The sequence below is a fragment of the Natrix helvetica genome, assembly GCF_964273705.1.
Source record: "Natrix helvetica genome assembly, chromosome: 4".
NCBI classification, from domain to species: domain Eukaryota; kingdom Metazoa; phylum Chordata; class Lepidosauria; order Squamata; family Natricidae; genus Natrix; species Natrix helvetica.
In genome coordinates, this window is record NC_138550.1 from 71,637,770 (window position 1) to 71,655,293 (window position 17,524).

General features: G+C 41.8%; 1 protein-coding gene across 1 annotated transcript in view; it reads right to left on the minus strand.

The window, feature by feature from the left end:
- SLC4A9 (solute carrier family 4 member 9) overlaps positions 1 to 17,314 on the minus strand; it is a gene marked incomplete at its 5' end in the record, with an annotated part of 67,949 nt that extends 50,635 nt beyond the window's left edge. The window contains 6 exons of the mRNA XM_081949897.1: positions 5,623 to 5,710; positions 8,109 to 8,266; positions 10,177 to 10,238; positions 10,894 to 11,043; positions 13,199 to 13,359; positions 17,004 to 17,314. Of these exons, the coding sequence (XP_081806023.1) occupies positions 5,623 to 5,710; positions 8,109 to 8,266; positions 10,177 to 10,238; positions 10,894 to 11,043; positions 13,199 to 13,359; positions 17,004 to 17,314 (930 nt within the window). The remainder of the gene's footprint in view (positions 1 to 5,622; positions 5,711 to 8,108; positions 8,267 to 10,176; positions 10,239 to 10,893; positions 11,044 to 13,198; positions 13,360 to 17,003) is intronic.
- Between the last annotated feature and the right edge of the window lie 210 nt (positions 17,315 to 17,524).

Sequence of the window (17,524 nt, forward strand, 5' to 3'; positions counted from 1 at the left end):
GTCTCTCGCTTTCGTTGCTTGGGCATTCAGGAGCTAGTTCGGCTGCGTTGACTGGGGGTTCTTCAGCTGCGTGCGTGTTGTCCTGTTCCACGCTTAGCTCGCCGGTGTCGTTGTTCCCTGCGATGGAGTTTTCCTGCGGTTGGCTCTCTGTAGACAGGAAACTTTCGCCTTCATCCCTGATGTTGGAGTGTGCAAGGCGACCTCGAAGTTGATCGATGTGCCTTTTCCAATTTCGCCCATCTTCTAGCTCCAGCAAATACGATCGAGGACCCGTGATGCCAATGACCTTTGCTGGCATCCACAATGTCCCCCCTGTGTAGTTGTGAGCATATACTGAGTCCCCTACTCTGAAAGACCGGACCTTGCTTGTAGAGTCTGGGGGAGCCGTGGCAGAGTAATTCGGGTGGAGCCGGTCCAGGTGAGACCGTAGGCGGCGACCCATGAGTAGTTCAGCGGGGCTCCTACCCGTCGTTGCGCTCGGGGTAATGTGTTGAATGAGGAGGTAATGGTCAATGCGTGTTTGCCAATCACCTGGACCCATCCTAGCGAGGGCCTCTTTCGCGAATCGCACCATTCTCTCTGCCTGACCGTTGGATGCTGGATGGAATGGCGCGATGAGGGCATGCCTGATTCCCAAACCCGCTAAAAATGTTTCAAACTGCATGGCCGTGAATTGGGGCCCGTTATCGGACACTAAAAGATCTGGTAGACCAAGGGTGGCGAAGAGCCGCCGAAGAACCTTTATGACTGCCTCTGCCGTGGTTGACGTCATTAAGACTACATCTAGCCATTTAGAATAAGCATCTACAACTATGAGGAAGGTTTGACCCTGGAATGGCCCTGCAAAATCAATGTGTATACGTGACCAGGGTGCCCTGGGTTTCTCCCATTCTGTGGCGGGCGCTTCCGGGGGTGCTGGTCTCGACTCCTGACATGGGTCGCAAGTGGCCACCCACTCCTCTATTTCTTTGTCCATGTTTGGCCACCACACGTAACTTCTCGCTAACGCTTTCATTCTCACGATTCCCGGGTGACCCATATGCAAAGCATCTAATACATTTTTTCGTAGAGCATAAGGAATAACAACTCGATCCCCCCACAACAAACATCCCTGTAATACTGAGAGTTCGTCCCGTTTCGACCAAAACATTTTGAATTCCGGGTCCACATTTCCCTTCGGCCACCCCCTCCATACCCAAGTTTGCACTTGCTTTATTAAATTGTCTTTAGAGGAGAACCTTGCAACATCGTAGGAAGAAACCGGTCCCGAATCCAAACAGTCAATGAGCAAAACCGGTACTTCTGGAGTGGGGTCTGGCAAAATGTCTGGTAATGGGCAACGGCTGAGCGCGTCTGCGTGTCCTAGAGTGGAGCCCGGTCGATGAATTAACTTGTAGGAGTACGCAGCCAGGAAAACAGTCCACCTGGTCATGCGTGGAGAAAGGGAGACCGGAGTGGGGCGGTTTCCCGCCAAAAGTCCCAACAGCGGTTTGTGATCTGTGATCAGTTCAAAGTCGCGGCCGTAGAGGTATTCATGGAAACGTTTTACACCAGCTACGGCAGCTAGCGCTTCTCTGTCCATTTGGCTGTAGTTCCTTTCGGCCGATGAAAGAGTTCTGGAGTAGAAAGCAATGGGTGCTTCTTTTCCGTCGGGCATCCTGTGGCTGAGGACTGCTCCAACTCCAAAAGGCGATGCGTCGCAGGTCAATACTAGCGGTAGAGTCTGACTGTATTGAACAAGTAGTGAGTCAGCGGTGAGCAGGCGCTTTACCCCGGCGAAAGCTGCAGCTTCGGCTCGTCCCCATTTCCATGGTGCGTTCCTCTGGAGTAGACGGTGTAGAGGCTCAGCAACGGTCGCCTTCTGTCTCAGAAAAACGCTGTAGAAGTTAAGTAATCCGAGGAAGGCCTGCAACTCGGTCTGATTCCGTGGTGTGGGGGCGTCCTGGATCGCCTTAATTTTCTTTGAAGTGGGGTGTATTCCCTGACCATCGATTCTATAACCCAGGAATTCTACACTAGGCACGTTAATTTGGCATTTTTCTTTTTTAAGGCGGAGACCCTTTTCTCTGATTCTGGCCAAAACAGATCTGACTCTTTTGTTTAATTGCTCCTCATTTGCAGCGGACACCAAGATGTCGTCAAAATAGGGGACGACTCCTGGTATCCCTTGCAAAAGTCGTTCCATGACGCTCTGGAACAATCCTGGGGCAATGCTTACGCCAAATTGTAGCCGGTTGCATTTGAATGCTCCTCTATGCGTCACTATGGTTTGGGCCTCCGCTGTGGCGCTATCCACTGGCAGTTGCTGGTAAGCTTGTGCCATGTCTAACTTTGCAAATATCTTTCCTGGCCCCAACGAGTGCAATAAGTGTTGTACTACAGGCACAGGATATGCGCTCTGTTGTAGCGCGACATTAATTGTGCATTTATAGTCCGCGCAGATGCGGACTGATCCGTCTGGTTTGACTGGGGTCACGATGGGCGTTTCCCAGCGCGCGTGATCTACCGGCTCAAGGATTCCTTGCTCCACTAATTTATCTATTTCTTTATCTATTTTTGGGCGGAGTGCAAAAGGCACTCGTCTTGGTTTAAGTCGGATTGGCGCCACTTTGGGGTCTAAATTGAATGATATTGGTTTACCCACATACTTACCAAGACCGGGGCTGAACACATCCTCGAACTCCTTAAAAATCTGTTCAGCGCTGCTGTTTCTTACGGCGTTGATCCCGGTGACTTCTAACCCCAGGGCTTCAAACCAATCGAGCCCCAGAAGGTTCTGCAATGGCGCGCTGGCGATGGTCACGGGCAGCTGGGCTTCGATGTCCTTGAAACGGATGTGGAATGTGCCTTGGCCCACGATGGGGACTTGGTTCCCCTGGTAGTCTCGTAGCAGGACGTCTGGAGCGTGTAGTTGGCTCTTTCTGAGGCTAGGGATAGCCTGTTTCATGGATGCCCATGAAATGATCGTCAGGGTCGATCCTGTGTCGACTTCTAGCTCACAGGGTGAGCCCTCCAAGAGGACTGTGACTCTCAGCCTTTTGGGCCGCTTAGGGCGGACCTGATGTATTGTGGTGAGATACGTTCGCAACTCCTCTCTCTGGGTCAACTCTATCTCATCGTCAACATCCTGAAAATACTCTCGTTGAGCGTCTTGATAGAACGCTCTTTCAGCTCTTTGTGTGTATTCTCTCTGGGGATACGCTCGCTCACTTCCTTGTGAGTAATCTCTCTGGGAATACGCTCGTTCAGCTCTTTGGAAATTTTCTCTCTGGGTAAACACTTGTGGATTTCTCTCTGGGCGCCCTTTTTGATTTCGCCAAGCCCCTGGGTTGGGCTTCTGTTGGCGGTACATGGGTGGCTGCCGTGAGGCAGGGACTCCGCTCCGGCACACTCGTGCGATGTGCCCAAGTTTGTTGCAATGCGAACAAACAACGTTCCTGAACCTACAAGTAGACCTGGGGTGATTCCCTCCGCAACTTGCGCAGGGCGGCAAACGGGATCCGGGTCTCCCCCCAGGCCTCAAGTGACTGCTCTGCATCAGGTGACTGTCCTCGAACTCGGGATTTTCGTAGTCAGGGCTTGCGTCCTCGTAGTGCACTCTGGTTTGCCTCGGTGCTGGCTGGTTTACGCTGGCCCCTCGTTGTATGGTCACCGATGATTTCTCCGCTGATTCTGACGCTCTTGCTTCGTTTAACGCTGTCTGTAGGGTTAAACCCGGGTTTGCCAACAGCTTCTTTTGCAACGAAATGTCTCTTATCCCACAGATGAGCCGCTCTAAGATGTGCTCTTCCAAATCCCTGTATTCGCAGTGAGCTGCTGCTTTTCGTAGGGCTGCAACATATTGATTGACGGATTCTCCCACCTTCTGGGTCCTCATGTTGAATTCCTTTCGGCAGACATGGCGGGAAGGTTTTGGCGCGTAATGAGTTTGCAGAGTTTGTTGCAACGTCGTCCACGATACTGCTTGTATTGGAGTAGGCGCAGTGAGGTCTCTGGCCGTATTGAAGACTTCCTTTCCGCAGTAGCCGAGGAAGATGTTTTTCTTCCTTGCATCGGTGATCCCCGTGTATTCGTTCGCTTCGAGGAAACACTCGAAACGAATCATGAAAGCTTCCCATTCGTCGTTCTCTGGGTCGAAAGGAGCGGGGGGAGCATGCATCGCCATCTTCTCAGTTTGAATTTGCCGCGCTGCGGTGATCTGAGATGGCTGTCGGAATTGCTGCCGAATTCCTGGGCTGGATCAAATCCGGAGATTCTGGAGGTAGCGTTCTTCGTCCTATCTGTCTCTCAATCCCACCTTCGTCGCCAATGTTAGATCTGGGCAACGAGAGACAGACTGCGGACACGAAGTGACTTAACAGCTCTTTATTAGTAATAATAGTGATCCAGCTTGCTCTGAGGTCGGAGGGTTCCCCTTTTATAGGGAGTGGGCACGCCCCTCGACCAATCAGAGGAATACCTGTTTCCCGCTGTAGGAGCGGACCAGAGGGAAGACTTATCCCGATATATGTTAATATCTAACACCCACAGTTGATTTGTTCACACCAAGCTGCTTGCCTATTGCAGATTCAGTCTTCCCAGCCTGGTGCAGGTCTACAATTTTGTTTCTGGTGTCCTTCGACAGCTCTTTGGTCTTCACCATAGTGGAGTTTGGAGTGTGACTGTTTGAGGTTGTGGACAGGTGTCTTTTATACTGATAACAATTTCAAACAGGTGCCATTGATACAGGTAATGAGTGCAGGACAGAGGAGCCTCTTAAAGAAGAAGGTACAGGTCTGTGAGAGCCAGAAATCTTGCTTGTTTGTAGGTGACCAAATACTTATTTTCCACCATAATTTGCAAATAAATTCTTTCCAAATCAGCCAATATGATTGTTTGGTTTTTTTTTTTTACATTTTGTCTCTCATAGTTGAGGTCTACCTATGATGCCAATTACAGGCCTCTCTCATCCTTTTAAGTGGGAGAACTTGCACAATTGGCGGCTGACTAAATACTTTTTTGCCCCACTGTATGTATGTATGTATGTATGTATGTGTGTATATGCATATATATATATATGCTTTTCCTGCAAAAGTTTACCCCCCAGAAAAAGCTTTTTATTTTTGGTGTCAAACAACAGAATGGGAGTCATAAACTTTCAGATTTCTGAAAGGAGATTTAGATTAAACTTTTAAATCAAATTCATTAGCCTCCTAATCTGTCAAAGGTAAATTAAACAATTTTTTGAATCAGGTTTCAAGCCAAATCTTGCGTTTGTTACATTTCCCTATTAAAAAGATATTTGCTATTGCTCTTCACTGCTTCTAGAATTAATTTTTATATACTAGAAATGGAATAGAGGATGACTTGTGATTTATTAAATTATATTATTCTGCTTCCAGTGCAGAAGAAATCAGACTTTGTTCATATCACAGTTTAAATGAAAATCTAGCAATACAAGGAAGTATGAAAGAATAAATTAACAACAAGCCTTCTATGGCCAGATTTAGTCTACCCCCTTACTTGGCAACTAGAAGCTTGGTCTTGGACATATTGAACAATTGCTGACTTCCCCTCTAGGCATTAATGCCACCCTATTCTATCCTAACTTGACAAAGGAAGTTTAGCAGCAACCAAACTTACTTCATCTGTTAAGAGAGTTGCCATTGCTCTGCCAATTTCATGGTAGGCCTTCAATCTGGCTCTGGGACCCAACAGGATAAAGAGGAATCTAAAAACAAATATACAAAAGTCATAAATGGCACCACTATATACAGAGCCTTTGAGAATGGGCAGTGTACAAGAAAGTAAGGAAGTCAGTAATGCTCATTTTCCTTGAACACTGAGACCAGAATCCTACACACAGCTAAATAACTGTGAAAGTGGGAGACATTGGAAAGGAAAATAGAGCTTAGATGCATGGTTCCTGCACTGATGAGTTCATTCTTAATCTGGAAGAATTTTTGAGGTTTTTTGTCTAAACTGTGCCATATAATCACAAGGGAGAAAACAATTGCCCTTGAGCCTAGCTAGAACAGACACCATAAAGACTTGGCCTCTTTCATAACTAGTTCTAGGCTTGTTCCTCCATTTAGTGAGGAATTACATCCATTATTTGGCTTTGTTGAGTCTACCCTCTGTAGTTCACAAACGATGGTTTGTTATTTACATTATGTGTGAACTCAGGCTTCTTCAATAAGTCTTGTGTTGTGAGCTCAGCCACTGTCTGTTAGGCCTGGGATAGGAACAGCAACTTAGTTTGTGCTTCCATGCACTAAGAAGAACATTTCATTGAAAGGCCAGAAATTGAAAAGAATCATTAGATCATCAAAATCAAAGAATTCAAATTAAGCATTGGAGGATGCAAGACTAGGAATCAGAGATGCATTGATGCAGACACATTTTATCTGGCTGATATACTAATTAATTTAGACAACATCCAACTGCCACAACTGAATGTTTAAGTGTGGCAAGTGAGCAGGCTGAAGTCCTCTAGTTCAATGGTTCTCAACCTTCCCAAAGCCACGACCCTTTAATACAGTTCCTCATGTTGTGGTGACCCCAACCATAAAATTATTTTTGTTGCTACTTCATAACTCTAATTTTGCTACTGTTATAAATCGTAATGTAAATATCTGATATGCAGGATGTATTTTCATTATTACAAATTGAACATAATTAAAGCATAGTGATTAATCACAAAAAGAATATAATTATATATTGTGAAATGGTTTGCTAATGAAAATAATATATATAATAAAACATAATATAGCCTCTAACCTTGTTACAAAAAGTCCATGAAACATTTCAGTTGGTAACAAAATAAAAATAAAATGGAGAAGAAAGATAGTAAAAAAATGGGTCAAAGAGAAATACAGTACTAGGTTGGATATCCCCTCCTATTTTTCATCTTGTTCTACTGGTTCTTTATGATTTATCAATTGTTGTTTGTAACTAACGATTGTAACTATTATTATGACCTATGACCTATTACTTGCTGTTTATATGTACGCTGTGATTTGGTGCACTGGAGACAAATTCCTTGTGTGTCTAATCACACTTCACCAATAAACATTTCTATTGCATTCTATTCCTATTTCATTCTATTCTATTCTATTCTATTCTATTCTATTCTATCCTATTCCTATTCCTATTCCTATTCCTATTCCTATTCCTATTCCATTCCTATTCCATTCCCATTCCATTTTCCTATTCCATTCCATTCTATTCTAAGCATGGAAACTTAAAACTAAAAAGATGTAGTGCTTTATTTTTTTCAAAGCGGCTGCTGAAGATGTTTTGTGATGGCTACTTTCTTCCCCTCCATCCCTAAATTACTGGAATCCTCTCATTCCCAAGTTTTCCAACCACTCATTTATTCATAGATATCGCGGGAAGGAAATGAAGGCGGGTCTCCTTGTGAATGGACAGAAGTTTTTACAGAAAAGGGAAAAGCCAAACATCTGGAGCCAGCTGCTGCAGAGCGCCCGCGTGAACTTCCAAATCTCTGAGGAGGCAGAAGGGACATGGTCGCCATCCTTCCCGCCTCAGTTCTCAGCTCCTTCTTCCTGGCATCCCCTCCCCTCCCTTCGCTGCTGGGAGACCAAACTCAGCCCGGCCACCTCTCAGGGTACTGCCTCGCCGGCGCTCAGGCACTCAATTATCTCCCCTCAGCCGTCCAATCCGCCCATCGGTGCCTCTCATGTCGCAATTGGTTGGGCGCTGGTTAACCTCGCACCGCCACTCCTGTCAGGTGGCCCCACCCTTTTGCAAGGCAGCGCCCGCCGCTGCCCGCCACCTCCACTCCCCTAGCTCCAAACACTGGCACGTAGGTGTCTCGGTTCCTAAGGCCATCGAAAATATGTCTCTTCCGATGGTCTTAGGTGACCCCTGTGAAAGGGTCGTTCGACCCCCAAAGGGGTCGCAACCCACAGGTTGAGAACCGCTGCTCTAGTTATATATCACAAGATAGTTGACTGTCTTAATTTTCAAAGGTAGCTTGATTTGAGATGCTTGATGCTAATAGGGCATTGCTCCATTCAAACATACAGTATTGGCCTGAAATCTGCTATTCCACTAGAAGTCTTTAATAAAGATCATCTGACCCCTTTTCTATTCTTTCTGATTACCTGCTAGGAAAAGCAACTTCAGTCAAGCTTCCAAGAAGCAATGAATTTTGCAGGCGTACAAAAGCAACGAAGGGCTTTTCTAGGAAAGAGACTTCTCCTACAAGAATGTTGGCCACTTCAGTTCCAGCTGGAATTTTCTTTTTAAACCGATTTTTTAGCTGCAGTGAAAGGAAATTAAGAATAAGAAACAAAAAATCAGTAGGAGACTAATTTTCAGACTAATTATATTAAACAGCATAACCTTTTGTGAACTGTTGCTTATTTCATCAGATGCAGTTCATCAGTTGGCAAATTTCCAGAATGCAGAAAGCAACTGCAAGATACTAGAATATTCCTGAGAATTTCTGAGAAAATACTGTCATCCTTCACTGCCATTAACACAGCCTGATCATCATTAGTTGTACTTCATTTATAACAGGAAGAAGGAATGCAAGCCTTGTGAACAGCACAGAAAATGCTCTTCCCTCAGAGAATTTTTATAAAATGATATATCATTGATATAAGTAGTCCTTGACTTATAACTGTTCATTTAACCACAGTTTGGAGTTGTGTCAGCTTTGGAAAATGTAACCTACAACCCATTATCAAATTTACAACTCCTGTACCATCCTCAGAGTCATGTGGTCATAATTTGGGTGCTTGGCAATTGGCTTGCATTTACGACAGTTGCATTGTGTGATCATCATTTATAATCTTCCCAGCTGGCTTCCAAAAGCAAAGTCAATTTTGGAAAGCCAGAACTGGCACTTGAACCCTGAGTTTTACAGGTTTATATGGAATGTTGGAAATATACCAAATGTTACATCAACAGCACACATCTCTTATTCATGATATGGCTTTCATGATAGGGAAATTATTTGCATGATATGATTACCTGCTTTCAGTGTAATCCCCTGTTAGTTGTTCTTGATTTGTTAATCTGTTCCCAAACTCCCACATAGAGCATCTTACATGTCTGACATTAGAATGCAATGTTATTCTTATAAAAATAAAAATATATTACTATACTATTACCATAATAAAAATTGATAAATTATATTTTTGCAAAATAAAAGGATGAGAGGTGTTTATGGCTTCTTGTACCCTAGATAAAAGTATAAAACTTCAACTTTCCGAATGTGATAAACCTCAAACCAAATTAGATAGGTTGAGCAAACAGGAGAAAATAGGAGTTTGGCAAGAGAGTCAGAAGAGACAGAAGGAGAGGAAGAGCTCAAACTGATGGCTGCTACTCTGCTGATTGACAGCAGAAGTCACCTTGAGAAACTAGAGACTGTTGTAGTGGTGAATGATTCTGTCTCCAGAGCAGTGGTGGGTTCCGGATCCTGTTGCAACTGGTATGGTGCAATGGGGCCCAGCATCCCCCACATACACGTGCGCAGCAGGTGCACACGCACACATGCATCCTTACCTCCCCGACGCCTCCGCGATGCTCCAGCTGCTCGGCGGAGTGTCGCACAGGTGTCGTATGCTCCGTGCGCATGTGCAGAAGTGCCGAAGAGCTCAAATACAGGTAAGGAGCTTGGGCGGGTGGACCGTCCAGAGCACCGTACCAGAATGGTACCCGGTGCTCCCGGCAGGCACTGGTGCGCCAGTACCGGGGCATACCGCCTGCAATCCACCACTGCTCCAGAGGAACTAAGGCAAAATAGTTTTGCAGAGTGCATGATGCCTTCAGGTGCTGATATCTAATGCTTGATAGATCAAGTTAGTAAAATTATTCAAAGCCATCAGCTATTATCCTTTCCTAATCTGGGTAAGCAAAATAAAAGTGCAAGTATTTGGTTTGGTTGTACTTTATGTGGAAATGATCTGGATGTCTTTGTCAATTACAAGTTAAATATGAGACAGATTGTGAGTTGCTCAAAAAGCAACTAGTACTAAGTTCATTAATAGGATACCCAGTCTGGATCACAGGAAGTAATTTTTCCACTCTGCTCTGGTTAGATCACACTTAGACCGCTGTTTCTAATTTTGCTGTTTGTGTGTCTTATAGTAACATCCTTCACTTGATAGCCCCACCATTTTAACACACACCCTCATTTGTACATTTAACACCATTGCTTACCTGTTCCATTAATTGTACCTCTGAGACCTCACACTTTGCATCTGAATGTCTGTTAGCCCTATCTGCAACATTTTTTAAAAAAAGAATAAGGGATCAATTATGTTTCATATATAGTGTAGCTTTAATATTATGAGTTACTTCCACTGTAATTGCAATTTTCATTACAATGGATTATAACCTTCAAGTCCTTTTAATTATTTTAATCCAACCTATAACCACTTTAACAATATACTGAACCTTTGCCCATGCTATTCTTGCGGACTTCAATTTGTACTGATTTCTGCTTTACCACTTTCACATTCATCTGCCTTCAGAATTTTTGCTTAACTTTGCAAAAGGTTCAGGTTGTATATTAGCATTGTAAGAATTATTTATTGTACTCTGTCTTCTGTTTGAAGAGTACTTTTCATTCCATTCTGTCAGCGCTCTAGGCGCCTAGGGGCATCTCTGTAATGCATGCTTATTTCCTCATGTTGTAATTACAGAGACAAGAAAATGGGAAGGATACTCTTTAGCATAGTTTAGCATGGGATGCATAGTTTTAAAATGTGCTGATAAAAGTTGGAGCAAATGCTATACTGCTACCATTAACATGTAAATAGTGTTAAACTATGGAGTTTTTCCTGCTGCTTATGTCTGACATAAGAGGAGGCAGCTAGATAGCATCTAAGCTTCATATTTGAATTGGCAGTAAGAAAAAAAATGCTAGTTACTTACCAGCACAAGGGGACATGCACATTTCAAAAAGCATCTTCAGTTGAGATTTGGTTGCATGATGATAAGTTTTGAGGAGTAAGACATAGGTAAGTTTCTTCAAGAGTTCCGGCTTGAAGGCCTGTTTCTCTATCTGGATATCAATCACTTTTTCTTGAACAGAAAATGAACACATGTTGAAGCTACTAAATCACTTCCTTTCCTGCAATCATATCTACCTTTTGAACTTTATTGAAAGACACTTTGTATCAATAACTCTATGTTAATTAACAATTGTTTTAATAAAACAGAAATAAATCCATATACTGATTCAACTGGCGGTAAGGGAATCAAACAATTTCAATAACAGCATTGATTCCCTTACTAAATTAAACTTGCAACCTTTAAGAATTAGTGTAACAGGAAAAATACTCTCCAGTGAACACAGTAGGATGGAGTTTCTGGAATGTATCTAACTTTCCTGTACCATTTGTTCTTCTGTTGACTCATTGCCTGATTTACATGCTGTAGTACCTATTTTATAACCGCAAAGAGGAGTTTCCACAATAGACTATGTTATGGTTTAAAATTACATTGTTGAAGTTCATTTAACTTTCTAATCCAAAACCAAACAAACCTCACTGTGGCTTAACGTGATATGCAAACCCATTATGTGGTGTTTCTTTTTTTTTCAAATCATAGTGTGGGTCTGGAGACATGTTTGAATAGGACTGCTTCTGGATTGACATGGAGCAGACAGTGATTTGGGACAGATTACATTGTCTTTCTGGATCCTGAGAATACACTATAGCATGTTCTGTTGACTATGCAGCTCAAGAAGCATAGATACTTTGCATATTTTAATTTACTTATCCTAGTGGTATCTCTCTCTCCCTCTCTCTTGCTCTCTCTTTCCCTCCCCCCTCCCCCTCCCCTAAAGGCTTTAGCCTACTTCCTACAAGAACAGTCCTTTTTTCCTTTTTCTCTCTCTCACCATAAGGAAATATGTCTTTGGGCTTTTTGAGCATAATTGTTTTCTTGCAATCATTTCACTGCCAAACTAGGTAACATCATCAGTGCTAGAAGGGAGTGGGGTTTGCTATCATCTTATGTTCTAGTTGCTTGCCCCGTCACTGTTCATGGGAATATTTTTGGTGGTTTCTTGATTAGGCTGTATTTACTGTTAGCTTGCTTGTTCCTTATAAGAAAATAATTCAAATAATCCTATATTTCATATCAAGCATATTTTTGAGAAAAGTACTTTTTAAGCATCCATGGCTAGATATTTTAATGGGCTTATTCATATACATACATTCTGCTAAATACTGCCCAAGTAAATGAACTGGAGGATTCCAACCAAGTTTATGTTAACATTTGCCTTAAATATATGTGTCTCCATGCAAAAAAATGAGAGAGCCATCATCCCTTGCTTCTTTAGAAAAAGTGGTAGAAGGATTTAACAGTGCACAAGAAGAAGGAAGAAGGGGAACAAGAAGGTGTCTTGAGATACAAGGCTACTGGAAGTTCAAGATTCTTGAGTCATTTTTTTTTCTTGCTGCTGCTGGGAAAATTATTCTTCTGGTGCTTCCCTGTCATTGTGAAGATCGTATTTTGCTCTGAGTGAAGAGGGAAGTTTGCAGGTGACAAGAAGAATAAAAAATTTCAATTGTAAACAAATTATCAGTGTTTCTTTCCTGTGTACTTCTTTTCTATTATACCATTAAAGTTTTGAAAAATATTACATACCATACATTCAAAGCTTTAAATGGAACTGTAGAAAAATGAACATCAAATGGATCCAGCCAAAAGTAACTTTTTTGAATTAGTTAATAATACAGCACAAGATAGTGACTGTTGATAGAATGAAATGAAATTCATACCCACCGAAAGGGAAATATATAAAGGTCTTGGACTTTCACTTGACAGATGTGGATAATTGCCTATTTCCTCTTAATTTCTATATTGAAAGAAACTCTTGCAAGCAGTAAAGCGCCTCTAAAGAGCTGGGGAGAAACCATACTGAGATCCTATTCAAATTGTCTTTTACTAATCAGAATAAATGGCCATGTTCAGCTGAATGGTTCATTGCATATAAACTTATTTGAAATTAAGCAAAACATTTAGATTCTTTACTTCAGCCGAACTTCATCAATGTGGAAGGCCAGAAATGAACCATATTAAATCTGTATAAACTATGCAATGCCAAAGCTTACACTGAGCCGAACACCAATTAAGAAAGTAGTGTTTTCATTGAAGAAGTTGCTTTTGTTCCAAAATAGAAGACACCTCATGAAGCAGCGATTATTTTTTCCCCCATACTTCTACATACCAACTATTTGTTTAAAATTATGAGCTTCCAAGTCTAGAAGAACAGCGCCTTTTCTTATACAGGTCCTAACTTCAAACAAACTATGAAGGGGCAGAGTTGTGACGTGAGGCTTGCTCCAACGTTCTCCTCCATCTTCTACTTTTTCTTCAAACTTTATCCATCTGCAATAAAATACCTTAATTAAAGAAGTAATTAAATCCCTTGTTCATAGGACAATTTGTATTTTCATTTTTTATTTATCAATCACTAGGAATTGACACCAATTTGATGGCACACAAGATCATAAATCATCGAAGCATTACTTTTCAAAAAAATATACTGTATATCATTGGTTCCCCCTCCCTCAAGCTCAAGGAAGAGGAAGACTCTAAACTGAGCATGGGCATTTATAGGATCCTTTCTTGTAATTAGCAAAACACTGTCATTCTAAAGAAATCTGTGAGGAAATTGCTGAATTACTAGTAAATTTTTTAGAATATCCTCCCCACAAATAGACCTTAGGCATTTATTTTACCATTAATACACCAGTGAAGAATCAGGAGAAATGATCTGCCCCTTCCTAAGACATTAGCAACAACAAGGTCCCATCCTGCCCTGGATGATTGTGTTCTGGCCGTGGGAAGGATATTACCACTGAAACTGGGGTAGGATCAATAGGAGGTCTAACATGGCTGAGTGCAAAATCTCTCGGCTGACATCAAGTCTGAACCTTTGTCGCACAGCTCAGCTGAGGTCAACAGCAGGCCACTGACCCTCATTGAAACAGCATTGGGCCAAGCTGGTTTCTAAAAACAGTGGTTGAGGTGAACTGCCAATGCTCGGCTGAGGGAAGGGGCTACTTGGGGTGTCTGGCTGCACACTTTGTACATCAGCTGGAGCTCGTCAAGGGCTATTTGCTATTATGCAGTTTGTGTGACTACAGACAATTTGTACCAAGGCATAGAAACAAGCCAAGGCTTCTTTTCACCAAAACCAGTGGGACATTTTCCAATCAAAACCTTTCACATAAGTATGCATTTACCACAGTGCTGTGCAGTTCTACTTGTGTATCCTATACATCATTTACTTCTGTACCTGTGCTATTGTTACTCAGGGTCAAAATGGCCATTAACACCTTGTCCACCACCTTATCTAAAAGGAAAAGGAAATATTTAATACTAAAAAGAAAGGTGGGTGTATTTCAGCACACCAAAGCTAATGAAGCATCTTCAGACCTAGAATGAGTTTTTCACCTGGATGAATCTGCACTATACAACATAAAAAAGAAAGCTAATAGAATTCTATTTCTTTGTATACTGTGATGACTTTCACATTAGAAATCTAGTTATAGAAAAGATGGAGAACTTGTTTTCCCAGTACAGGTAGTCCTCGACTTACAACTGTTTGTTCAATGCCTGTTCAAAGTTACAACGGCACTGAAAAATATGACATGATCGCTTTTCATATTTACGATCTTTGCAACATCCCCATGATCATGTGATCAAATTCAGATGCTTGGCAACTGGTTCATATTTATGACCTCCCAGGATCATGTGATCACCTTTTGCAATGTTCTGACAAGCAAAGTCAATGGAGAAGCCAGATCACTTAACAGCCATGTTTCTAACTCATCAACTTCAGTGATTCACTTAACAGCTGTGGTAAGAAAGATCATAAAATGGGGCAAAACTCACTTAACAATTGTTTCACTTAACAAAAGAAATTTTGGCCTCAATTGCGGTTGTAAGTCAAGGACTTATCTGTACATAGAACATGAGGAAAGGAAGGAAACGTCTTAGAATAACATAGCTTTAGAATAACTTTTAGAATGCCTAGAAATTGATGGCATTCATGTGTATGTATTGGAATTCCAAAAACGTACACCATTCCCTGCAACTCCCCTTTTTCCATTGGTTTCTCACTTCATGTGAGATCTGGGGGGAATCCAACATTCAATTTTGAAAGTTACTGGCCTTACTTTATTAAACTATTACTGAACTTTGACTCAGCATCAGAAGAGATGAAGGACTGCATGATTATAAATGTATGTAAAAATTGAATGTAGTAATAGGAATGAAACATTGGGAATTTTAATGAAAGAAGGGCAAAAAAACCCTCTCCAAATAGTACAGTTGAAGTAAATTGGTACAGTATGTTCTATTACTGGCACATTACTCCAGTTTTCATCATTAAAATAAAGAATTCCTTTTCTAAAAATGTTGGAAATTCAATATTGTTTGGATTTTTTTCCACATTTGGTGGCAAGGTGGCAAACTCGACAGTTTTGGAAAATAATTCCTATTAGAATGAAACAAAATTTGAAAGCTGAATTTCATTTGCACTTTGTAATGTTCCAATTAAATTTTATTAAATCAGACATTCCTTCAAAGTATACAGAATTACTTCTATGTATGTTAACCACTGCAATGGTTTTATATGCTACTTATTGGAAAGAACATTCAATTCCTTTTTTGAAAGAATGATTATCCAAGTTCTGGATGTATGCTTCAATGTGAAAATAACTTTATATTTAAAAAATGTGATGTAAAATAATTCTAACTGGAAATCATTTTGGGACTAGTTTAATATGGACCCAATTATAGGGGTTTTCTGTATTTAAATTTTCAATCTTATGGAAAATTGGTTTTTTAGTCTTCTTCCAATTAATTATGGCTCACACTGTAGGTAATGATTTATACTTTGTTAACCAGGCCTTCTTAGTTTTACAGCTAACAGCAATTTTAGTTTCCTTTAAAATGATGTGTCCATATGTTTGTGAGCAGTTAATGATATGTTAAAAACAATATTATTATCAAAAATTTAGATAACCTTTTTACTTATCTGAATCTTACCAATTGAGTTTTACTTTATCTTTCATGGCTTATACTCTTTCAAATATGGTTTTTAAAAACTCTTAAAGGGGAGGAGGAGGATGGGTCAACTTAAGTTAGTTACAAATATCGATGCAGAACTTGTTAAGATCAGTTTGATTCATTCTGCAGGTTCCAAGAGGTGACAGTTCCTGACTGATCTGACTTCCTCAGGTTCAGAAGCTAAATAAGCTCAGACCTTGAGAAGTTGATAAAAAATTTCCAGGAGGAAAGCAGTGGCAGATCAGTTCCATAATTCTGCCTGATACAGGCCACTTCACTGCTCTAAGGGAATTTCTTCATCACTGTGTTGCCATGCTCTCCACCCATACCTTAGTTAGCAGATATCTAGCTCGACATGCAATTGGGTTCCCCCTTGCCAGTCCCTATCATGCCAGTATTGCCTATGTTCCCAATCAGCGCACTCCAAGATAATGTGGGGAGGCTGCCTTTGCACAAGCCTGCAATAAGGGGGAAATTATTACTTTAATCTGATATGCCCGAGGATGACTTCAGGGTCTCCCATTCATTGCTGGGATGAAATGAAAGCAACTTATTGGCCCATGGCAGAGAAGAACTGCTGCCAGAGGACCTTTGCCCCATATTGAAGTGCATGTGACAAAAGGTCTTCTGTTCACATCTATGCATGCAAAGAGAAAAAAGCAGGGAGAAATAGAGAGAGGCAGCATAACTTCCCACCAGTAAAGAAGACATGTAATAGTAGGTTCTGGACTAAAATGGCCTTATTGGTAAAACTTTTGTGTGTAACTTTAAAATGCAGTGAGTTAACTCGGATCATTTGGAATGGGATTCTGGTGTTCAGCTTCAGAACCTTGTTCTAACAGTCCCACTCCTTTTTAGCACCATTTCATCCTTGCAAGGCAACTAGCCAAATGTCCTAGTCTCCTGCATGTAAAGTATGGGTTTTATCTCTACCTTTGTCTCTGGGGACTTACCTGGCAGTTTGCCTCCATTCCTGTCCTTCAGCTGTACTGAAGAGCTCGGAGAGCTGTATAAATAGTATGGGACAGCTTGCTTCTTCATTCTTCTCCTGTCTCAGGATCAGGCTAACCCTCTCAGCTGCTGAAGATGTGCTAGAGCTGAAGATACTTCTGTGAACTGCTTGGCAGATGACCACAGAATTTATGCTGGAGGGTGCCCGGACTGCACTGCTGCAGTTGCTCTTCGTGTCAGACTGAGAAATTAAATCTCCTGTCATTTCTATGAGACAGTCCCCTGTTGCACCCACTAGCCTTGTTTCAGACATTCTGAGATTAGGGCCGACAGCTCTTCCTTCAGCACATTGTTCAGCACATTGTTTCTGGGCCTCCCACTCCTCTCTTTGGCAAGCTGCTTGATCCCAGTAGAGCAGAAGCTGAACAGAGCCAACAAGTCATCCTGCCTTTATATGGGACTGGAACTTGTTCAGACCAGATCCACAAAAATAAATGACAGCACCACCCCAAACAATATTGCA